This window comes from Prionailurus viverrinus, chromosome C1 (assembly GCF_022837055.1).
Source record: "Prionailurus viverrinus isolate Anna chromosome C1, UM_Priviv_1.0, whole genome shotgun sequence".
Taxonomy (NCBI): Eukaryota; Metazoa; Chordata; class Mammalia; order Carnivora; family Felidae; genus Prionailurus; species Prionailurus viverrinus.
The window spans coordinates 133297106-133321850 of NC_062568.1; the positions used below are offsets into that span (position 1 = coordinate 133297106).

At 40.7% G+C, this 24745-nt stretch overlaps 1 protein-coding gene across 5 annotated transcripts; it reads right to left on the reverse strand.

Moving 5' to 3' along the window:
- Positions 1–230: 230 nt before the first annotated feature.
- RWDD3 (RWD domain containing 3) lies at positions 231–22339 on the reverse strand. Of its 5 annotated transcripts, none has more exons than XM_047870005.1 (4): positions 22009–22339; positions 2893–3392; positions 827–942; positions 231–728 (listed from the first exon to the last, which is right to left on the reverse strand). In XM_047870005.1, exons 1-4 carry the CDS (start codon positions 22055–22057, stop codon positions 614–616), a joined length of 780 nt encoding a protein of 259 aa, XP_047725961.1. In that variant the 5' UTR covers positions 22058–22339; the 3' UTR covers positions 231–613. The 5 variants fall into 5 exon arrangements, with proteins under 5 accessions (XP_047725961.1, XP_047725962.1, XP_047725960.1 ...); XM_047870006.1 differs by lacking the exon at positions 22009–22339 and adding an exon at positions 10220–10330 and having other exon boundaries at positions 2952–3392; XM_047870004.1 differs by lacking the exon at positions 22009–22339 and adding an exon at positions 10220–10330 and having other exon boundaries at positions 2905–3392.
- Between the last annotated feature and the right edge of the window lie 2406 nt (positions 22340–24745).

Consider the following 24745-nt stretch of genomic DNA (forward strand, 5'->3'; position numbering starts at 1 on the left):
TAACTGGCAGGTACTGTGCTATCTGGTACCTCAAAGAAAGCGATCATAAATCAAGTTCTACAGAACTTCTTTGATTTTATTTAAGCTGACAATTCATGCACTTCCACAAAGAAATCAGTGTTATATTTTTCTTAACATTCAACTTAAAACATTAGATATAATAAGCTGAATAGGGGAAAATCGTGATCAAATGCTAAAAATGTAAACATGAAAAAAGTAAACACGAAAACAAACCTTTAAAAAAATTCATTTAATTACAAGAAAATTAGCCAGAAAATTGCACAGTTCCAAACAAATCTGCTATACAAACACAAGGGCTCATTTACCATCATCATCTTATATTTATCTTGCAAATAACATTCCATCTATTGAACCTAGTCTTTGCTGGCAAAAATTAGAATACATGGATGTTTTTACTGTTTAATATTCCATAAACAAAATTGGGTTTTGTTCCTGAAGTTAGAATGGTAGCTATCATTTTGCTTCAGAGAAACTTTAAAATTGTTCCCTTGTGAGGATTTCAATTAGCCATTCCCAAAACCCGATGTGAAACGCGAAACAAAACAAAACAAAAAACCATTGCTATCTTACTAAAAGATTCCTGTCTTCCATTTCATTTTACCAGCCCAAGCACAAATTCGGAGAAAAGCTTCTTAAGTCCTGCAGTTTCAAATTCCTTTTGTAACTCATCCAACGATGAATACTCTTTGACTTCAAATGCCAGAAACCTGCATTATACAAGAGAAACTCATGAATATGCCTAGATTTGTCAGAGTATAATTATCGATTCAGTTACTTTTCGTTCTGCAATAGTACTAAATTATACCTTTTGTGTTCTGTCTGTACTTTTGTTTCAAACAGTACACTAATCATTTTCTCTTTGCATTTCTTTCCACTTGAGTCCACATCTACTTTGGAGGTTTTCTGAAGAATCAGGTATTCCTAAATGATAAATCAGTACATTAAAAACAGATGCTACTCTGAATCTCAAAGTCCTAGTTTCAAAGGAGCCATAAATCTGCAGGCTTATTTTCCTACGTAAAGAGTACCCCCTTTCTGAATCAAGCAATAAGAGGGCTATGGTGTCTTTCTACACTAGGCAGCATAATATGCTGGTGGAAGGATGCAAACTACACAGGTTTAAATCTGGACCATGCAGCCTACTAGATCAGATTCCAGTCTGGCCGCCTACCCCCTCTGTGCCTCAGAGCCTGCTCCATGACATGGTACTCATAACAGCACCTACCTCATGGGAAGCTGTGATGGTTAAATGAGTTAATACATGCAAAGCACTCAGAGAGGCTGCCACACACAGCTATGGCACAATTAATAGTACCAACTACTGCCATTAATGTCACTACTTCCATGTCTGGAGGAGGTTAACAGGCACACAGCACTTGCCATTCCAAATGGCATGGCATCTATAAATATGTACCTGTAATTCTCCACCCTGATACGCAATCTTAGAAAATTGAACAGAGATATTTACATGAAGTGGCATTTTAGGGAAAGCTAATAATAATAATAATAATAATAATAATAATAATAATAATAAAAGAACTCTTTAAAAAGTGTAATTTCTCTACATTAGCAAAGTTCGAGTCAAATGAATAAATACTTCTAATTGATTGATGGATCCAATCTGCGGAACATCTGCAGAACAGCTGCACTTAGACTAACGTTCCTGAGCTGGCTTAAAGAAAAATCTGAGACTTTCAGGGAAATACGAACACGGAAATTAATTTGTATTCATTTTGTCAGTCAGTAGTTTACTTGAAATATCAAGTTTTGTAGATATACTATAAATCACCTTAAAACACCTGGCTCTTTGGTCAGACCTCAAACCAAGATTTAGATTAAGCTTTAATTATTTGTGGTATCTGTATGCTATAAACCCAGCACTCATCCGGTTAACCAAATACCAATTACGTATTGTGATAAGCGCCCACCCTAAAAAAAGCTAGGTAGTTATTTTACAAATCTTTCAGATTATAGGCTGTGCAAGCTTAATCAGTTTTGAATAAATTCAATTGTAAGTATTCTTGACCCAACCTATCTGAAAGCACAAAACCTATTAAGTGATTTGTAGCGCTTTCAAGATATAAAATATAATAAGCAGCTTTCCTTGTCTGGTACCACATAAAACAGGTGAGATGAGTTGAGAATTCGAACTTGGAAAATCTGAAGATGATGATTTTGAAAGCAGCTGCTGAGACAAGTCAGGTGGAAAGCAAAAGTTAGGTGGGTGGTGACAAGCTGACAGCCCTAACGATTCTACTTCCACTAACACTAAATCCTCCTTAGGAAGGACCAGCGCCTCTTTCCAGGTACTAGAGGAGCCAAATTAAAGTGTCAGAATGTGTTTTTAACTGCCAAAAAGTTTAACCTTTCACAGACTACCCACAAATAGACACCACGCTGTGCCAAACAATGAAATACAAACACGCACAAACTTTTTGTGCACATTTATAAAGTTAAGGCTCAAAGCTAATTACAAACATTCATGCACCACAGAGATCTTTTTTATAACCCCTTACTTTTGTTATGCGGAATGATTTTTTTTTAAGTTTATTTATTTTTTTTTGGGAGAGAGAGTAGGAGAGGGGCAGAAATAAAGGGGGACAGAGGACCCAAAGTGGGCTCTGTGCTGACAGCAGACAGCCTGATGCAGGGCTTGAACCCAGGAACTGTGAGATCAAGACCAGAGCCAAAGTCAGACGCTTAACTGACTGAGCCACCCAGGTGCCCCTGGAATGATTTTTCAAATATCATCTACTTATTCAAGCTTTACAAGTTTGTAGATATAATTAGAAGTTAAAGACACTCTTAAGAAGATAGAGATCCATTAACACCATTTTGGCAGAAAATAGCCAAATTCATATTCAACATTACACTTTCTGGCACCTTGATATTGCTTCGGTCTCCTTGTAATAAAATCAGTATTATTTTACCCATGAACATCAGTCTTCCTGTCAGTTGTAAATCAGAAGCCCACTTCTCAACAGTTTGGACATATTTGGTCTTTGCTCTCATGTGATCTAAATGCAAAAGAGTCATCCACAGTCCATCATCCACAGTCGTGCCTGTTGCAAAGGTACACTTTTCATGGCCACTTCCAGTTTCTGGTTGGTTGAGGACGTGCCTGAGATTGTGCTGAATCCAGAGAACCAGCTCATGAACCATAGGTTCCGACAAAAGGTTCTCTGCTTGCTTAAGTAACTTCTCTTTCACGGTCATGGACTGGGCCCGGGTCAAGTGTTCCGAGTGAACCGAGATGGCAGGTAGACACGACGGGTAATTTACCGGTAAGTGGAACAGCAATTCTAAAGGTACATCCTCACCCATAAGTCCTTCAGCTTTTGTGAGAATTCTGAACACGGTCCCATCTGTCTCTGGAAAGCACCCAAAAATAATTATTAGCTATACATAATGTGATTTGAATGGAACACTAAGAAGTCAAAATTTGTGTTTCCAGATCTACTTATTTTTCATGAGAAAACTTGAGTTATTTTGCGAAGAGACACATAATACTAAGCGAGCTGTGAATTACAGATGACCTCCTTCAGCCATACATATATACTCATGGATTCATGCATACCAGCACCCAGGACTTCTCTGGCATTTACACCGGCTATTGCCCCATTTTTATTCAGATTTCCCAGAGGGTTTCTCATCACAAATTTTTTTCCCCACCCAGACCTAGTTATAATTCTGGAAACTCGTAATAAACTCATATGAACATTCAGAGAAACAGTATTGTGTATATATAAAATCAGTAATTAATTAAAAAGTGATACAGTACGTTCAAGGAAGGTCACTTTGGGGCAAATTCAAGTCAAAGCAAACACTGGGATGCTGTGTGGTTGCAGGGGCAGAGAAACCGATGACTGTGCATGATACAGTAACTGCCCGGCCCTGCTCTTTTCTTACTTCAAATATATTAGTATCAGTGCAACATGAAGGTAGCAAGATGAACTAAAATGGGGCGGACATCAATTCAGCCCTTTCTGGCTCCAGAAGGAGGAGGGGGGAAGCACACACAGGATAGGAGATGAAACACTCTGCTCTCTTTCAGATTTGCTCCACTTCACCCCTCTGATGTGTTCCACACCACTTCACCCCACTTTTCAAAAAGTTGATAAAACGTCAGGCTGATTCATTCTGCAGGGGGCAAGCAGCACACAGATCAGAAGAGCAGAGTAGAAGAGAACTGGGTGCAGACGGATCTCTTTGAAGCCGACTTGCCTCTCTCTACCCCTACTTCTTTCTCCACACGCCCTCGTTCCATTCTCCTTCACAAGAGAGGCAGGCAAACCTTTCTCATTTTCATACCTGGATTGCTGCCCCACAGCCTCAACAACTGGAACCTGAATGTGTCTCCCTTAAGAGAACCAAACGGAACATTAAAACGGCTTTCTAGCCATCTGATCCCATTAATACAGAAGCTGTTGTGACAGACATTGATTCATACAGGACCAAACATATCTGTTGCACAGAGGTTTTTGTCGTGTTTTGTTTTTTTGTTTTTAATAGACTCTTCAGTATCAGCTGCAAAACACTACTATTTTAAGATACCACCCAGAAACACGAATGGTAACCATTATAAAGATCGTATTAAAGTGATACAGCCAAAATTTGTTGACATAAGAAAAATGTGTACTGTAAAAAGAAAAATTCTCTAAATTTTAGTACATTCCTCTACGATCCATCACATTTCTCAAAACCCTTGTTTCTTCCGGCCAGTTCCTCATTTTTAAAATATTTTATTATTAAATAGGGTCCGTATATGTCAGATCAGTACACTTCACTATGTGAAATGGGCATTATAAATACACCTACAGGCAACGTATAACCATTAGGGTGAATAAACTCTCCAGAAAACCTCTAGGGAGCCCAATTTTTCTCTCGAGGGGAAGCTTAACTTTTGAAGATCTTCATACATTCATCAGTCAACAAATATTCACCTAAAATCTGTCTTATGATTCCCATGGTACTTTGAACTTATTTTGTGGTACTTTCATACCAGAATTACTACAGTTGAACCAAATGAACTATTTTCTTCACATTGGAATATCTCAATTTTCTTTTTAAACAACCAAGAAGTAATTTTACAAGTTATAAGAAACTTTTTCATTTTACAGTTACACAGCTCTAAGCATTATGTGGCTAGCTCGTCACCATGGGTCTCACAGGTGCAGAAGTCACTGCTACCTGTGCGAGACTGAACAATGGTCCAACGATGCATGTGTTCTGATCCCCAGAACATGGCAAAAGGGCCTTTGCAGATGTGATTAATTTAACGACCCGAGACAGGCGCAAAATATAACACAAGTGTCCTTATAAGAGTAAGGAAGAGGGAGATTGTACCACAGAAGGCAATATAGTCACTGAAGCCAGATGCCATGATGTCAGCTTTGAAGACAGAGGAGGACCATGAGCCAAGGGGTGCAAGAAATGCAGCTATAGAAGCTGGAAGAGGCAAAGAAATGGATTCACCCTCAGAGTCCCCAGTGGGAACACAGCCCTGCTGACCACTTGATTTTAGCCCAGTGAAAGTGATTTCAGGCTTCTGACCTCTGGGACTATAAAAGCAAATATGTGTTTTAAGCCAGCACATTTTCAGAAATTTGTTACAGTTGCCACAGGAAACTAATACTATACCTGTGCCCACAAAGCAAGCTTTTCCGTTCGAGCCAGGATCTCTTTCTGACAAAACTCTGAAACCCACAGTGTTCTCCAATCCCTCTCATATAAGTACCCACTGTTCCTCCCCAGTGCAGATAACCAATTGACAGAAACAAGCAGTCCAGGGAGAAAGTATGAAAAGGCTACTGAGCTGGCCATTCAAATCCTTACCAATTTTCATTTTCCTCTCCTAGTAATTTTCTGGTCCCAGTCAGCAAAAAGAAAAGCAATGGGAGAAATCCTGACTTTTGTCTTAGAAAATTGTAAAATTATTGGGTGTATGTTTAGAAGGAAAATTGCTTTGAGTCATTCAAAAACTGGAAAGGATTAACATTCTTCCTAATTGGTCTTCTTGGTGACAGTGACTCCCTGCCCATTCCCCCCTGCCAACACACACACACACACACACACACACACACACACACACACACACACAGGGGCTGCAAACTAAAATTACACAAAATGATATTATCGCTGCAGGAAAACGAAAAGCCCAATAACATACACCACTCTGCTGATATAATAAAAGTACATATTCTTTTAAAAACTCGTTTTCTTCCTAAAACTCTAGAAGTATGCATATTACCCCTCCATTTCATATCTGCCTTGGTTTGTACATGCAACTAAACTGGGTGTCTCTCAAGTCAGAATTTTTCATGTAACCACATGTACTGTCAATCTGATTTTTTCGTTAAAAAAAGAGATTCAAAAAACAAAGTTGTCTCTATCTGCTTTAAGATTATTAACAGCTTAGAAACAGCGATTAACAGAAAAATAATCATGCTCTAAATCTAATGCTAAGCTCTGCCATTCCCTGGCCTCAAAAAACTCGTTATTAAGTTTAACTCACAAATTCATCATTGTCAATAAACACCTATGCCCTAGAAAACTTATGCTTGCCCTAGAAAACCAAAATTTTCCTAAGTCCCAAAACAATTTTAATCTAAAGACCCCACCAAAACATGTAGGTCTTGCCTCTGGTTGAGAATTAACAAATTCCCTAGTCTTTTTTTTTTTTTTTAAATAAGTCACTCTGCCTTATAATAAGTGTATCAATTTCATAAGTAAAACACAAACTAAAATAGGTTTCAAACCTTATTCTTCCTTACAAATACATCAAAGAAATTATATACCTAATCACACTCCAAACAACAGAAATTCAAACTAGAAAAACTGAACACGAAATTCCACAGCAATGTTACTTTTAAGGCTTTCCCCTACTTCATAGTCACACAAGAGAAACTTAATAAATGCTGTCCAATAACAGAAGACATCGGAAAGTGTAAACAATCTAACAGAAGTTCTTCAAGATTCATTTAGACTCATTAAGAAACCATATACAACTGGCTTTCCTTATACTTGCTTTTTATTTTTCAATTTTTAAATATCCTCAGAGTAAGACTTTGTTCAGAAAACCGATAAGAGGCCCCCAGTATCCTCTGATACTTCACTGCACAGGGTTTTCTTTCCTCTTGCTCCCAGGCAGCTCACCACAAGCATGCGTCCCCCTTGTGCTTGTTTTTATGTTACAGCTGGGTTTTTAGGTGTTTAAAATGTGGTTAGAGAAAAAAGGAAAAAGGGAAACTAAAAATAAGGGAAGCTAAAAGTGGCAATCCCATCCTTTAGAAGTAAAGTTCAAGGCTGAATTGGTTTTACAGAGGTGAGCTCAGTACTGACAAACAGCAGGAAACAGAGCTGAGCAGATTTAGAGGGGTCAGTGGGTGACAGTCATGATTCATTTTGCAAGAGGGCCCAATCCAATCTGAACATGAGTGTTAGCAGAATATAAAAATTCACTCTGAAGCTACCGTGCAAGCTTATTATATGCTATTGAGTCTTACATACCTCCCATTTTACAACTTTTTGATCCGCAAGATAATTTCTAGAAATACAACTTCACATATGAGCACCGACTACAGCAATACAATCTGTGACCCTCAAGTATCTCATCAGGAAAACGAGGATTTATAACAGTATCACTCTCCTCTGATCGGTGTGCATGCATATACATGCACAACACTCCCCTTCAGAATCATTCTGAACAAAAGTTGGGTCATACCCATCTCTTTTCTCTGGGTGCTCATTATTGCTCTTTCACAAGTGTTATCCTTGCTAAGAATTAACTTCCTCACGCAGCAGCCCCATTACCATCAAGGAGTATGATACAGTGCAAGGGTCCATACATTCTGGTGCCAGGTGGCTACTTAACCAGCCTGAGCATCTGTGAACTTCTCGATGCACTTGAAGTATCAGGTACACGGTAGGTGACTCCATTAAATCTGGCACCTGGCCCGACTGCACTGTACAGGGAAGGGCAGAATATTCCTGATTAGGTCTACCCACAGCCCTGCCTAGTAGACAGGAGTGTGAGGGTTTACATAATTCGTACCCGTAAGAGAAGTTATACCTGATGCCTCTTACTATAAGCTTACTATAACCTTTGTAAAGAGGCCATGTGCTTAACTTCCCTGAAATTCCCAGCACAAATTAGGCCAACTTAACTGATTCCAGTGATTCAGCCTCTTCAATCTCAAGGCCTTTTAGTTGACCCTCGGGTTGACAGCCTAACCCTTCCTGGGCTACCTCATACAGGAAGTACAATCCCACCCACAATGTCCCATGATGTTCTCCTGATTCCAGTGGCAAACAAGAAGCAGCATATTTGCGGGGAGGCCAGAAAGGAAGTGATGGTGTTAAGAATATTCTGGTATCAAGCTTATATCCTCCAACCCAAGCTAACAGTGTCTATGAGAATGGCAGCCAGCAGCCCACTGTATGTTTATTGTGGTCTGTTAAAGAAGTCCTTACCTTACCCTGAATTCCCAGTTGTGAACATTAAACATCCCTGTTTGAGTCACTGAATTGTTCTATTCTCCAACGAACCTTTCAGCAACAAAATGTCCTACGTTGTTACACTGAATTCTTTTATAATTCAATTACTTATTGATGCCAGAACGCTGAATTAAATTAATTAGGAGGCATGGCTTGAAAGTCATGCTCAATTTAACAGCAGATAAAGGGCCCACAGTGTTCTCACTATTAAGAAACTGCTTTCTTTCTATGCTGACTTTTTTGGGTTTTCTCTGACCTGTTAGCAGCGTCTTACGCTCAGCCCACTACCATTTCATCCTCTTGGAGGTGTGATGGGAAACCATATGTTCATTTTTCCAGGCTATTCCCAGCTGAGTCATAATGAAGGAACTTAGGAAAACTGATGATCTCTCAAATAGCCTGCCTCAGACAGAAGTAATTACCAATAAAAAGAGACATGGAAACAGTAAGATGATGAGAAATTATGAATGCTATCCAATAAGAAATGGGATGACAAGAAAACACTACAAGTAAATTCCTTCATATGGATTATAAAGCTCCGTTATCCGAGTTGCTTCAGTGTCTGGAACACAGCAGTGGTCACACGAACACAGGTGATGCAAGGAAGAATAAACGAAAAGGCCCAGCTCTGGCTTCCTGTGTGAAGAGGCCACCAGACGATACCAGGAAACCTTAGTCCTAGATGGCTTTCTCACAACACCCAGACCATTTTTAGACTACCTACTTAAAGGTCAATCAAGTTATGGCCACAAAGGCAATTTTAATAGTTGCTGAAACATAACAGAAGGCTGAATCCCATGCCAAAAAATGTACATAATGTATTTAAAACCTAAATGAAAACTGAAAATTATCTGCATCACTGCACTTTTTCATAATCTGCAGTTTTGTTTTTACTTAGCAGAAGTCACAGACAGGGACAGAATTAGCTTTAACTATCATCAAAAAATAGCCAAAAGAACCTTTCTAGACTGTAAGCTCCTAGAGGGCACGGGCGGTGTCTTTGAAACCTTGTCAGTGTTTACAGGGAATCAGCACACGTGAGCTGATGGTTCGAGTCCCCAAGAGCAACAGACAGCCACCTTTCAGTGGACTAGAAAAAAGCAAAAAAGCAATCAACTTGGAAACATGACCGAGAAAACGTTTGGATAGAGCACTGGGCGAATTCAAAAATTCATTTCACATTTACTGACTACCGTATGCCTGGCACTGTCCTGGGGCCGTGGAGTTTTGTGATTACGTAACACACAGGGTGCCTGCCATCCCGTAAGCTGGGACACTGAATGCCCAGATGGAGTTAAAACCATGGCGAATGCCCTGAAGGAAATAATGCAGAGCTTACAAAGCACAAAATGCAATTTGGGGCGGCTGGGTTTAAGCAGAGGGTGTCAGGGTAGGCCTCTTTCCAAGGTGAGATCTAAAGTCGATACGGGCGGCCGGGGAAGCGCGGGGGAGCGCGCTCCGGGAGCAGGGCCCGGCGCTCGGCCGGTGCCAGTGGGGCGGGCCGGCGAGCGCTTCGCGCCACTGTTCACGTCGGAGGGGGGGGCTCCTCACTCTCCCGCCAGCTCCCACACATCTCCGGTCCCGAGGCGGGTCGTTCCGTCCTTCAACTAGCCGGGTCCCCCAGGGCGGGCCCCGGGGCAGGGAGCCCAGTCGCGGTGGTGGGGAGGAAGGGCGCCCGGCCCCTCCGGCGCGGGGTAGTCACCTGAGTGGCTCAGCACTTCCCACTCGCCGGGCCCGCAGAAAATCGCGGCCAGGGCCGAGAGCTCTTCCCGCGCCGACTCCGCCATGGCCACCCCGCCGCCGCTGCCGCCGCCGCCGCCCCTCCCCTTCCGCCGCCGCCGCCGTCCCTCCCTCCATCGGCCCCGAGCGGTGCGGCTGGGCAGCCACTGGGGGGCGCCCCGCGCCTCTCCCGCGCGCTGGACCGCGAGGGGACGGCGGCGGTAGGAGTCCCGCCCACAAGCTCCTGCTGGTTGACTCCGGACGCGAGGCTCGGTGGTTCTGGGGGTACTTTTCCCGGAGGCCTGCGGCGATCGTGCAGCTCACCCGTTGCTTTCCTGACATAGGGAGGAGGCCTCCCGGCAAAGCCCAAGACACCCTAGCTTTAGCCCAGGCTAAAGCTTTGAACGCCCACCATTCCCTCCCAGACTTGACCTTATGCTGCCTGGGTAGAGAACAGTCTGGGCGAAAGGAACTTTGGCGATTAGGGAGACAAAAACAAGCAGGAAAGTGACCAGCGGGGAGGTGAGCCCTCGTCCGGCTCAGAATTGAAGTAGGTGTTGGGGACATGAGAGGTAACAGAGCAGGTGAGACTCTGTCCGATGAAGCTTGCAGTGACCCTGGCAGCGTGGGACTCCCGGAAAAGGCCCCGGGGCAGTAACAACCCCAGATGCTGAGCTGTAACTGGCGCTGGGACTCTGGACCAGGGCTGGATTCCTGAGACCTCTTTCTCTCAACCCGGCAAAAGCAGAGGGCTGGACCTGCCGGTCCTGCCATTCTACGGATGTTACTGGGGTGGTCCTGGATAGGCCTCTTAACGTCTTCACCTTCCCCATTTGTCTCCTGCCTTTACAGGGAATAGCCCAGACTCCTTGGTCTTTGGGGTACAATCAAGTGTGTAACTGTAGCAATCGCTGGCTTTTCAGTATTATTCATTTTGTGATATTCGATGCTTACAAAACATGTGACTCTTAAAGCTTAATAATGTAATGATCATCCTTGAATCCAGCACCTCAGTTTAAGAATTTGAGCAATACCAATAGGGTTTTAGAATTATCAATCCCTTTTGTTCCAGTTTTGATTTAGTGAACAAGAAGATTACAGTGATCCTCTGTGATAGTTCTATCAGTCAGCATGTTTGGTTTGTCCTTTTGTTTTTCCAAATAACAATTTAAAATTTTGCAACGCCAAGAAGTAGCTGGTCTAGCTCTTGGAAGTTCCACAATTTTTGTTTGTATCAGAAATAACATTTTGTAAGATAAATCAGAGAATTTAGATGGCTACACAGTGACTCCTGTCACTGACCTACAGAAGTCACAACAAAAGGGACTGGTTTTAAGATTCTGAATCCATGTTACCATCCTCAACATCATTACCACTGTTGCTAAAGAGGGATTTTAAAAAGGAAAGATGCTGACTTCCAAAAACAGAAAGGAAATCTAACCAGATAGACTGCGGGAGAAATGCATTTCACAGGATGCCCTGCCATGGGATTTCCATGACCCCAAGTAATTAAGAGCACTGCCATGCACATAGTTGGAAAGACAAAGATTTATTTAAACTCACAATTATCTCTGAGGTGGCCAATTTGTTTAATAATAATTCTTTAAATTTCTTTGAGTTATTTCCAAAATAGCAGCAGTGCAGTAGGTTCATAACTAGTTTCTAAGGAGTTTGGTGAACAAAAGAATAAATTGTTAATTTAAAATATCACTAAGTTATTTAATTTTAAAGTCTAATGTCAGTATTAAAATACAAATATTAGTTATTTGACTTATTAAAAGTGGTCTATAAAAAAATCAAATAGTTCGTATCTTTTTTTTTAATTTCCCAAATTCAACGTAAGTGATATGAGTGAAGTAATGTGAACAGCAAGACTCCAGTTGTCAGAAATATTAGGAGACAATCAGGAAGGCTGCTGTCAGCTAGGATTCCATGAAATTTATGTAAGAGTACATCAATCTATTCAAAATTTTCTTGTCAATAGGTTTCTTCTTTGCTCTTCCTTTCTCTGTTGATTTCTTAACCTGCTTTTCATCCTCCATTTAGCATGTTTAAATAAAAAAGAAGTCGATGTGAATGTCTTTTAAATTGACACTATCCTAAGGCCCTGAAATCCCATGAATAAGTTTCTACTCTCTGACATTTGGAAGTAATCATCACAGAGAAAGTATAATGTCAGCTTGATATTTCTCACACTATGAAAATATCAGCTACATGTCAAATATCTAAAGCCTACCTTAATGTAATAAATTTTTTTGTATTCACAGGCTACTGAAAATTCTAAATATTTAAATGTGGAATGAATGTCTAGACATGTGGATGAATGTCTAGTTAGATCACTGTCTCTTTCTCTGCCTCTCTCTCTGCCACTTCCTCTCCCTCAAACAGTGTATGGGTGGCTAGAATATTATTTATACATACAACTTTTCTAAATAGTTGTTTTCCCAAGACCCTAAGGGGGAGAAGTTTTCAATCTTTCATCTCCAGTTAAAACCACTAGCCCAGGAGATAGTTCCTTTAACTTCTCTTGGAAAACACTTCTATTCACTTTATCGTGAGTAGTGTGTAGATCTAAATACTCACTCTGTATCTGAAATTTTAAGTCAAACCCCACTTGGGCATAGAAGTGGAACACACAATTTTAAGAGTATTAGGAGAGGGGTGCCTGGGTGGTTCAGTCAGTTGAGCGTCCAACTTCGGCCCAAGTCATAATCTTGTGGTTTGTGAGTTTGAGCTTTGCATCTGTCCCTCTGCTGTCCTTGTGGAATCTGCCTTGGATCCTGTCTCCCTCTCTCTCTGCCTCTCCCCACCTCTCAAAAATAAACATTAAAAAAAAAAGAGTATTAGGAAAGGTTGGTTAAACGTTAGTATCATGTCAAAAAAGCTAAATACTGAAGTAATGAGACGTGGTAAGGAAAATGATCATAACTATAAGACAAGTAAAAATGCTTTTAAGAACCACCCAGAGGATTGTACACTTGAAACTAATATAACACTGTTAAGTTAACTAACTGGAATTAAAATAAAAACTTAAAAAGAGAGAGAGAGAGAGAGAGAGAACCACTTAAAGAACAAAAGAGGCATTAAATGCCAACATGCTAAATGAACCTGAACTTTAGTTAAGTTGTGCTACTGGTTTTGTCTAAAGAATTTCTGTATTTTTCTGTATTTACTTATTTCACAAAACGTTCTTGGGCACACCTGGACTGTTGACTGGTCTGGCCCTACGAGCTGAGTGTTTTGAAATATAGAGATGAAAGCAACGAACCTTGTTCTCAAAGACTTAAATCTTAGGTTAGCTGGGTAAACACAATGAGCAACAATTACAGGTTCTTTCACCACATTTCCATATTGGTGCGAAGTTTAGTATCAATAGGTGAAAGCAATGGGTGTACCTCCCACAAGTTCCCAGAGGAGAAATATGTTTGTAACGCTTGGGAACACCGTAGGTTTCCAAAAGTACACAAAGTCAGTTGTGTTGATTGGTCATAGCTCTTTTCGTTCTGTTACAGTGTGAAAGTCAACAAATTTATTTTTCACCAAGATAACAAAATAAGAACAAATAAAATCCATGAGAATTTGACAGTGACTCTTATACCATTTTGTGGCAAGATCTGCCTCTGCCATGTCCAGATAGATAATCTGTAGTTACTCCAAAAGATTGGTTACACTCTGCCTATGAAAAACATGCTTGATTCTTATGCATGAGTGATAGCAAAACAGTTCCAGCTTGCTTTGTGGGAAAACATCCACATGGCCCAGGTCCACAATGCCTTATCAATTTATAAAAACAAGTCTTCAGTACCATTAGGGTTTTAGAGTTTGTATAGTTAAAATAACATCCAATACTTAACTTTGGCAATTACTGTAACTGCATTCCTCTTATTAATTATATTTTCTCACATTGTACTACCAATGTAGCCAGTTTTTATTACGAGGAAAAGGCGGGGGGGGGGGGGGGGTTAGTTTGGAGACTATGTGACTTTTTAAAAATCCTTCCTTTCAGACTCATAAAGGGACAATAAATGAGGAAACTCTGCCGTTTTGGCAAAATAGATTCTCTGTGGTTGAAAATTGAAAGAAGGAGGTAGGGGCGCCTGGGTGGCTCAGTCGGTTGAGCGTCCGACTTCAGCTCAGGTCACGATCTCATGGTTCATGACTTCGAGCCCCGCGTCGGGCTCTGGGCTGATGGCTCAGAGCCTGGAGCCTGCTTCCGATTCTGTGTCTCCCTCTCTCTCTGCCCCTCCCCCATTCATGCTCTGTCTCTCTCTGTCTCAAAAATAAATAAACATTAAAAAAAAATTAAAAAAAAAAAAAGAAAGAGGGAGGTAGATCAAAGAACCACATCTATGGGAAAATTAGACCTGGATTTCCTTTTTTTTAAAAGTGGGGGACCTATAGGCAAAAGATGTATTAGATACAGAGAGAGGGAGGGGACAAGGGAATGAGGGAGAAAAAGAGGAGTGGGGGAGGAGCAAAGAGCTGGGAAATAGGAACACTTCAGAAGATGATACAGAAAGGATGATTTTTTATGAAGTAAAGAAGAACATGAGTTAAAATTTGGCTTTATTTCTAAAAGAAGAATATTGCTTCATCTGCTTTTTAAGCAACAGAGAGACCTGAAAACTTCATTTGGAAATAATATGCGGTCTGAGATTTGCTTCAAAATAATGTAGGAAGATGGGGAGAAGCTAGAGTGTGGATGTGGCTGAGTTGACCATAGATTAATAATTGGTGAGGCAGAGTTTTAGTGCAGAAGGATTCGGTATTTTATTCTGTCTACTCTTGTGTATTTTATATTCTCTACAATAACAGTTAATTTTTAAAATGTATTCAATAGAAAATATGTCAGATATTTGAGTTTTGCATACTGCTCATAAGGAAAAAAAGAACAGAAAAAAAAGGGAAGAAATAGGAGGGAAGGGAAAAGAAAAGAAGATAACAGGTTCTAAAGTTCATACGTGTGTTCACATACATGTGTTCAACAAATGTATGGCTTAGGATTCATTCCTAAGAAAAAGCATAAAACCTGAAACTTCAGTGCCCTTAACAAGAGACAAGTGGTTTTGTCTTAAAGGTTCAAGAGGAGGGAGGCAGGCAGCGCTGGGGTACCCCACAGCGTAGGGACCTACTGTCTTTCCCTTTGGTGGCCCTACCCTGCACAGCTTTGATCCCCTGTGCATGCCGTGCTGTGCTGCAGGGCGGCCATCGGAACTCCAACCACCAAGTCTATATCTGGGCAGGAGAATAGGATTCTGTCCAATCTATTTGACTAGAATCTAGTTCCATGACCACTCCCAGCAAAAAGAGAGGTTGGAAAATGTCATTTTTACTGAGAGGCCATGTATCAGGCGAAAAGTAGAGGAAGAAATGAACCATTATTATTATTATTCCTTTCTTATTATGGAGAAAGGGAAAATATTGGGAGGCAGCTGGCAGTCCCCACCACATCAAGTGGAGTTTTAGTCAAGAGATTAAGTCGTCACACACATAATTTACCCTTTTTCCATCCCTTGACCGCGCCCTTTTTCCATCCCTTGACCGCAACCACCCCTCACTGTCTGTCTCATTGTCTCGTTTTATTTTTCCCATAACATTTACCATTATATGAAATCAACTTGTTTATTTGTTTACATGTGTCTCGTGGTTGCTCCACAGAAAACAGGATCGGTGCCCCACCAGCACCACCAAAGTGGTTCAGATATACAAAGTGATGAGGACACACATGCACCAGGAGTGTCTGAAAGGGTTTATTGCTCACATGCTGAGGCTTTCTGGGAAGAGCAGGGCAATTCAAAATGGCCTAACTGAAGGCAGGGACAAATGGCTCTGCTGTTCACTGTGGTTAGGGGGTGGGTCCGGGGTTAGAATTCTCCTGTGCCTCCCTGGGGTTTCTGTGGCCTGAACAAGGGAGGGAGTGCCCAGACTTTCTTACCCACTTGTCTGGAGGTGGAACAGAAGAGAAAAGGGAGGGCTGGGGCTTGAAAGCTGTCAGCAGCCAGACATCAAAAACAGAGTCCGACCCGCTGATTGTCTGTCTCCATGAGAATTTTGATTTCCATGAAGCTCGGGGCCTTATCAGTCTTGTTCACCTCTCTACCCTCCATGCCTAAAAGAGTGCCTAGCAAATTAGGAATTCAGTGAGTATTCGTGATACAAATAAGCTCACTGCAAAGTGTATAAACTCTTTATACAATTTCTTATTCAACAGAGTTATGGAGCACCTACTATATGCTAGTGACTTTAGGAGCTCTCAGGCATTCCCTGACTGAATAAGACGCAGTCACTGTCCTCCAGAAGCTCCAAATGCAGTTTGGGAGAGGCACCAACCTTTCCTGGGACCAGGCGATAAGCGTCCTGCCAGGTAAACTGAGAGCTTTCAGAGAAGGCCGAGGAGTCCTGGTTTGGCCATCATGTTAGACATTCTCCAACATAGGCTACAAGGAGGAAAGTTGGAGTACAAAATGGCTGGAAGATAAAACTTTACTTTCATTCAGTAAGGATTTATTGAGCTCATTACGATGTGCCTAGTATTATGCCAGGTCCCACGGAAATGGTTTTTGACACAGACCTCTCAGAAGTTGTAGTGGAGTACAGGTGATAGGTTTTGAGAGGTAAGTCATTTGGTAATCTGCAGTCTGTTGAAATCATGGGAGTAGGTGAGATTCTCTGCCTGCATCTCAAGAATTTCATAATGACAGTGATGTATTTCCCAGCAATTGGAACAGAGAAGCATTGGTTTGCTAGTGTTTCTAACACAATCTGGATCAAGACAATAGTCCCTTTGTGGTAGGGTTTCTGTATTTCCCTACTGTTTTCACTTTTCTGTTTTGTTCTATTTTCTATGGAGAGACAAACCAAGTCAAGAAAGCAGGAAAAAAAAATTCCTTTGTGGCACCTTTATCACTTGGAAGGGACCCTTTTAAGGGTCTCCCTTAGAAATACACAAACGATCTTAGAATAGGAAGGTTGAGCTGGAATACTTGGTCTATTGTTTCAGATAAAAATCCTGCTCTATTTATGTGATTCTCTTTGCTGTTTGAAACCTTAATTGGCCAGTAATTTCTTCACTGATAGCTTCTTTAGTTTTAAAAGGAACTTTATACTTTAAGGAGAAGCATAGCCAGGGTTCCTACTATTGGGATCATATTACCAAATACTTCGTCCTGTCTCCTCTCTATTTCTCATAAGATACTTTCCCACCTCTTTGCCTGGTAAATTCGTACTCATTCTTTACATCTGAATTGCACCCCTCCCTCTGAGTCTGAGTTGAGGGCCCACCACTTATCGTATTTACACACTTGCGAGACTGCATTGTAATTGCTCACGTGTCTGTAACTCCAGTAGAGAATGACTTTCATGAGATGAGTAATAGACACTGTGCTTGTCCTAGCTCTCTGGACAGCGTTGACTCTTTGCTGGGTGGACAACTTATGAGCTCTGACTCTGTCCAAAATTGTCTTTGGTTCTGGTCTGGCTATTCTATCTTTGGTTGTATCTCCAACATTGGCACAGTGGCTGGCATTAAAAGGCATGCAATATTTGTGGAATAAACCAAGAATGAGTGAACCCAGAGTTAGAGTGTCAAAGTAAATAGACTGTAGTTCATTTTTTCTTATTCTACTCCGATTCCCACCAGATTTTATTAGCCCTTGAACATGTAAAAACACATCAACAATTAGGCAAGCAGATTATTACCTGTGTCTTTACTGGGATCACATTCAGAGTGATGAGGTAACGGGCAATAAAGAGTGGATTATTCCTACTAATACCCAACAGTTTCATACAGGAAAGTGAATGGGAGAAGTATATTATCACCTTTATAGTAATTCTATGTTTGAGTAATAGTTTCCCACAGTTGCCACTTCACTTTATCATATGCAAAGAAAAAATAAATTTTAAAGTAATTATCACAGCTAATATACAATATAAAGCTTTGAGACTGCTGGGCTGTCTGGAATTCATAGGGTAGGTAAAACTATATAGTGTTTATGTCCTGAACTGAAATGGGACACTACATGGTACCTGATCCAGCCTGGCTAAAAATATATTATATTTCCACCTGTGTGTGTGACTAGGGTATGTATTTTATTTACTACTCAGTTAATATTAATCATTTAAAAAATAACAAAGTCACTTGAAGACAGGCTAGTTGTATATAACAACATAGATGTAGTAATTAAAATTAAGTTACTAAACAGATTTTTTACCCTATAACTCATGATCACTTAAGTTTCTTTTTTTCTTTTCTTTTCTTTTCTTTTCTTTTCTTTTCTTTTCTTTTCTTTTCTTTTCTTTTTCAACAATATTTTGTTGACCATGATTTTGTTGACCGTGACGGTTTTGTTGACCGTGAGTTAAGTTAAAAGACCATGTTACGTTGAAGGGGACCAGAGCTAATGATTGGGGAGGGGCCCAGGGAACTTTTCTGTCATAATAGAAATGTTCTCTTTTTTTTTTCTTTTTCTTTTTTAAGTTTATTTATTTATTTTGAGAGAGACAGAAACAGCACAAGTGGAGGAGGGGCAGAGAGAGGAAGAGAGAGAGAATCCCAAGCAGCGCAGCACCCAATGTGGGGCTCAAACCCACAAACCTGCGAGATCATGACCCGAGCTGAAACCAAGAGTAGGACGCCCAACCGACCGAGCCACCCAGGTGCCCCAGAAATGTTCTATTTCTTGATTGGGGTGCTGGTTACATGAGTTTATGCCTTTTAACTGTACCTTTTTAGACCTATGCATTTTATTTTATATATAGTATATCTCAGTTTAAAAAAAAAAAGAGTACTGGGGGAAGAAGACAGGTTAGTAAATTCATAATACTTTTATAAGATTCTTTTTTTTTCCTGAATTTGAGCTGAGTATGCCCTCAACTTGAAAACCGAACGAAGTTGTTCTTTTAAAAATCTTTAAGCCTTGCTGCTGCTTGATCTTTATAAGAACAAATCATGACAAGAAAAAGCTGCAGGTTTCGAGTGTCTTCAAATGGCACCAGCTTGTCTCCATGAGTAGGATGCTAATAGAACTGAAGAAAACCATTCCTGCACTTAGGGCAAGTTGTTTTTAGCCTAAAATTCAGCCTATCATTCCCTGTTGGTGTACAAAAAAGAAAATGTGATTGATAAAAGTATCCTTCATTTTATATGGACTAAAGAGGAATTATTCAAATATTTTTTAATGTGCTGAGCAAGCTCACTATTTCAAATAATTTTATAGAGACATTTTTTTCTAAGTGACGGACCTGTAATGACATGGGCTATCTACCATTTGTACCTCAATTCTTAGATGCACATATTTTTCACATTTTAACAACTCTGAAGATGAGAATTTTAATACCACTGATGGCACTTTGCATTGGCTATTGGCCAGGCAGCCGACATCTATATGGCTTGCACATGCATTCATTTGGATGTTTTCCTTGATCCCACGATTTCTGACGAGATCATGAAAGCAGCAGTCTCAGAACTTGCAGAATGGCAGGATGGTATTAACAATTTGGGAAAAACTCTAGAACACTAGTGTTAGTGGAAGTGACTTCTTTAAAAGAAATGCATCTCACTGATGCTCTTGATGGAATAAAGGATGATACATGTGGAAAAACACAAGCATGGATGCCTCTGACTTGATATGTTGATTCACAGTCATCAGACACAGAATGTGAAGGAGTTTCAGGAATATTTTAACCGGTTTTTTGCTTATAGTTTCCTTTTTATGTATGCACAATAGTGGTATTTGATAATGTGTCTAAATAGGTCTAAAAAAGCTTTCTCAAGAAGTATAAAGAAAAATTCTAAGTGATTAGAAAGTGAGCTGTAGTATAGTTGGCAGCATATCTTATTTTTTAATGGTGCATAAAATAATGGCTTATCTTACAAGTGATGGCATCTTAGATGCCATTAAAGCTGATCTTTGCAACTTTTGTATGTTAGCTTTTCAGCCAGGGAGAGATGAAAGAGCAGGCAGGAAAGAATATTAAATCTATAACAATAATACTATTTATTGAGTAGCTACTATAGGCCAGTGTTACGCTAAGTGCCTTATGTATATCAATACATGTAATTCTCCCCAAAAAGTCTGAGAGAGAGTTATTGCTGAACTGACTTCCATCTGTTCAGAGCCATTAAATAGGTAAATTTGCAAAGCTGAATTTGAACTTAGTTTTGATTGACCCCCAAAGCTCTTGATCTTTGTATAGTAACTTCTTCGCCTACCTCTCCCCCATAACAGCACTCCAACTAGTCATTTTTTAAAAGTAATCTCTACACCCAGGAGCACCTGGGTGGTTCAGTCGGTTGAGTGTCCGACTTCAGCTTAGGTCATGATCTCTCTGTCTGTGAGTTCAAGCCCCGCGTTGGGCTTTGTGCTGACAGCTCAGAGCCTGGAGCCTGCTTCGGATTCTGTGTCTCCCTCTCTCTCTGCCCCTCCCCCACTCATGCTCTGTCTCTCTCTCTGTGTCAAAAATAAATAAACATTAAAAAAAAATTTTTTTAATAAAAATAATCTCTACACCCAACATGAGGCTCTAACCTACAACCCTGAGATCAAGAGTCACATGCTCTATCAACTGAGCCGGCCAGGAGCCCCAGCACTCCAACTAGTCTTAAGGGTTAACTTGCTTCAAGTTTATGCACTCCTTGCTTGCTTGCACTCCTTGGTCTATAGTGGAACTAACTTCCCTTCCTTGAGATCTGCAGACCACTGGCCTTGAGGAGTGAAGGACCAGACTTTGCCAGAAAATAAGGTCTGACTACATTTGTCTGACGACAGCTGTCATGGCTGCCACCAACTCTGTTCAGGGTCAGGTCAACATACAACTCACTGCCTGGGCACCTGCTTCTCCTGCCAGTAGTCCCCCTCCCTTTTTCCATGCCTTCCCCCTTTAAAACCCTCTGGCTGGGGTGCTTGGGTGGCTTAGTCAGTTAAGCGCCTCCGACTCCTGATTTCAACTCAGGTCATGATCTCATGGTTCAGTTCATGAGTTCGAGCCCCACGTTGGGCTCTGCACTGACAGTGGGGAGCCTGCTTAGGATATTATCTCTCTCTCTCTCCACCCTCGCTCCCTCTCTCCCCTTTCTCAAAAATAAATAAATAAAACTTAAAAAAAAAAAAAGCCTTCTGTCTTCCCCCAGACTGGGAATATTGTCTTGGTAACGTAAGTCCACTATCTTCTCAAGTTGCCAGCTTCCTGAATAAAACAATCTTTCCTTTTCCATCATCACTTCTCTCTCAAGTATTGATTTTGGAACCACAAGCACCCAAACCTGAGTTCAGAACCAGTTCTCTGTTCAGTTTGTAATTGTAGAGTAACACCTCTACTCCACCATCCCCAGAAGTTCCAAGTGGAAGCTTAAAGAAGAGAGAGAGAGAATGAGAGTCTAGCAGCATTCAGTTCTGTTCAGGCTGTTCTTGAAAACAACTTTATCTTGATTTGGCAATGCAGCTCTTCTTCGATTGTGTGAGATACCCCAGAATCCTAACATCCTTAACACCCTTTCTTTGCTTTAGCGGGTTCTTTTTGGGATTGTATCCCCTGCAACAGAAAGCACACTACTGTAACAATTCACAGTTTTAATACATTTACACATTTTACTAGTGATAATAAAATATTCCTTCTAACACACCTTCAACCCAAAGTCTGAGCCTTACCGACTTACTTGAGCCCGCATAGGAATGTTTCGGTTACAGCCTGAGCCCCCAGAGGCACCTGATTCTTATTGGACTTAAACTAGAGTAGCGCTCCCTTATCTGTTTTGCTTCCCGCAGTTTCACTTACTTGGGTCAACCGCTGTGGACAAGCGATGATCCTCCTTCTGACGAATCATCAGGAGGTCAGTAGTCACCCCATCACCCGTCTAGGTCACTCATCTCACCGCATGTCCTCACGCAGGCATCTGGTCATCTCACATCATCACAGGAAGGGTGAGTCCCACACAGCAAGGTATTTTGAGGGAGAGAGACCACATTCACATAACTTTTATTACAGTTATAGCATTATAATTGTTCTAGCATTATTGGCTTGTTAAATTTTTTTAATGTTTATTTATTTTTGAGAGAGAGAGAGAGAGAGAGAGAGTGTGTGTGTGTGTGTGTGTGTGTGTGAGAGAGAGAGAGAGAGAGAGAGAGAGAGAGAGAGAGAGAGAGAGCGAGCGAGCTGGGGAGGGGCAGAGAGAGAGGGAGACACAGAATCCAAAGCAGGCTCCAGGCTCTGAGCTGTGATCACAGAGCCTGACTCAGGGCTCAAACTCAAGCACCGTGAGATCATGACTTGAGCTGAAGTCAAAAGCTTAACTGACTGAGCCACTCAGGTGCCCCATATCATTATTGTTTTTAATCTCTTCTTGTACCTAATTTATAAATTAATTTTTTAAATTTTATTCTTTATTTTTAAAATTTACATCCAAATTAGTTAGCATATAGTGCAACAATGATTTCAGGAGTGGATTCCTTAGTGCCCCTTACCCATTTAGCCCATACCCCTTCCCACAACCCCTCCAGTAACCCTCAGTTTATTCTCCATATTTATGAGTCTCTTCTGTTTTGTCCCCCTCCCTATTTTTATATTATTTTTGTTTCCCTTCCCTTATGTTCATCTGTTTTGTCTCTTAAAGTCCTCATATGAGTGAAGTCATATGATTTTTGTCTTTCTCTGACTAATTTCACTTAGCCTAATACCCTCCAGTTCCATCCACGTAGTTGCAAATGGCAAGATTTCATTCTTTTTGATTGCTGAGTAATAGTCCACTGTATATATATACCACATCTTCTTTATCCATTCATCCATCGATGGACATTTGGGGTCTTTCCACACTTTGGCTATTATTGATAGTGCTGCTATAAACATAGGGGTGCATGTGTCCCTTCGAAACAGCACACCTGTATCCCATGGATAAATGCCTAGTAGTGCAATTGCTGGGCCTAAATTAAATTTTATCATAGAAACGCCTGTGTGGGAAAAAACATAGTATATACAGGGTTCAGTGTTACCCACGTTTTCAGGTGTCTGCCCGCAGATAATGGGGGACCTCTGTATGCCCTAATCAGCACAGCGAGGGGTGGAGGAGGGAGCAGGGAAATCCAGCTCAAAGAACACAGGACCCCAAAAGGGCTCAGTTTCTCTCAGAGTAGCATTCTGTTTCACCACAAGCTCCTTAACTCTGAGAACTCAATTTCCCCAACTGTAAAAAGATGCAAATTAGAAGATGATTTCTAAGAACTTCTCTGGTTTTTAAAATTCTTGGCTCCTGCACCAATTAAAGACATCCAGATATTGCATGAGTCACACTATATGTAAGTAAATCCAGTGGCTTTCATGGCCAATTCCACCCCCAATTTCTTTGATAATATGTATTTTTTTTAGTAGAATTCAGATTCAATATTTCAAGTGATATGCTTAACAAGATTAAATTAAGACAGTTACGCTCAGTGGTAAGAATTTTTTTTAACTATAAAATATTAATGGATGATATAGAAGAATAAAATGATGTTAAAAACCTTATCTCCAGGAACTATCTGAAGATACTCTTTTTTGCCACAAGACTCGTGACTCATGGAAGAAAAACCGCCAAGTTCTGGAATGGTGCACTGATTTCTCATTCTTACCCCAGAATAGTGGCATACATCCTTGAAACGGAAGTCAGACCTTTAACATTAGGCAATAAGAAGGAGGCTGAGTTGTCCTTGCTTTTCCATATGCACTATTGATTTCAAATTTTAATACCAAAACAGAGTAGATAATTACTTTTTTCCCCAAAGTGATGACCTTTAAAAACATATATTAGTAAATGATTTACAATTATTAAAATGTGTGTATTCAATCTTAGGTAACCGATACAGTTTTACAAATAAAAAACTGAATGCTTTGGCCAAAATGTTGACTTGGAAAAACAAAACATGGAATGTGATTGGACAATTCTGATATTATTAAGTATTTCTTCCAAAAGCACTAGGAAATTTTTTTCAACAGAAGTGGAATTGATTCAATAAACTGCCTTCAATTTACAATGTATTTGAGGAGACACCCCTGTGATGTCTTGTAATCACCTGGCGCAGCTATTTCCTAACTCAGTATTAAATATGCCTTGGAATTTTTCATGGCTTTCTATGATATCTAACTTGCTTATACTCAGGAAATTATTCAGGGACTGGTTTCCCTCCTGTGTTCATTGCTTGGGGTAACATTTTAACAAAAGGAAATCAAGGAAAAGAACAAAACTATCTTTACTGAATACTCATTATGTCCACTGCCCGCAATGTTCACACCAACAGACAGAACCTCAGGTGTGAGTACAGGCATGTGTGTCCACCTGTCTGTGCTCACACCGGGAAGGGCTTCCCAGCATGCCTTGCTGATTTAGGCAAAGCAAGAATACCTTCTGCAAGAGCAAGGTTTCCCTTTCAAAATCCATCACGGTGAACCAATCCCTGGCTCCACACCTCCGGATCTCCGGGAATCAAGGCATCTTAATTATTTACATGTAGTGAGGGCAGGCCCAGATGACACTGCTAGTTCC

Coding starts and splice junctions, on each gene's coding strand:
- RWDD3 (XM_047870003.1), bottom strand. CDS start 10,304: ATGGCGGAGTCGGCGCGGGAAGAGCTCTCGGCCCTGGCCGCGATTTTC. Junction 3,393..10,219: donor GGAAGTGCTGAGCCACTCAG/GTGACTACCCCG, acceptor GGTGCTTTCCAG/AGACAGATGGGACCGTGTTC. Junction 943..2,892: donor ATATCAAGGTGCCAGAAAGT/GTAATGTTGAAT, acceptor TTTATCATTTAG/GAATACCTGATTCTTCAGAA.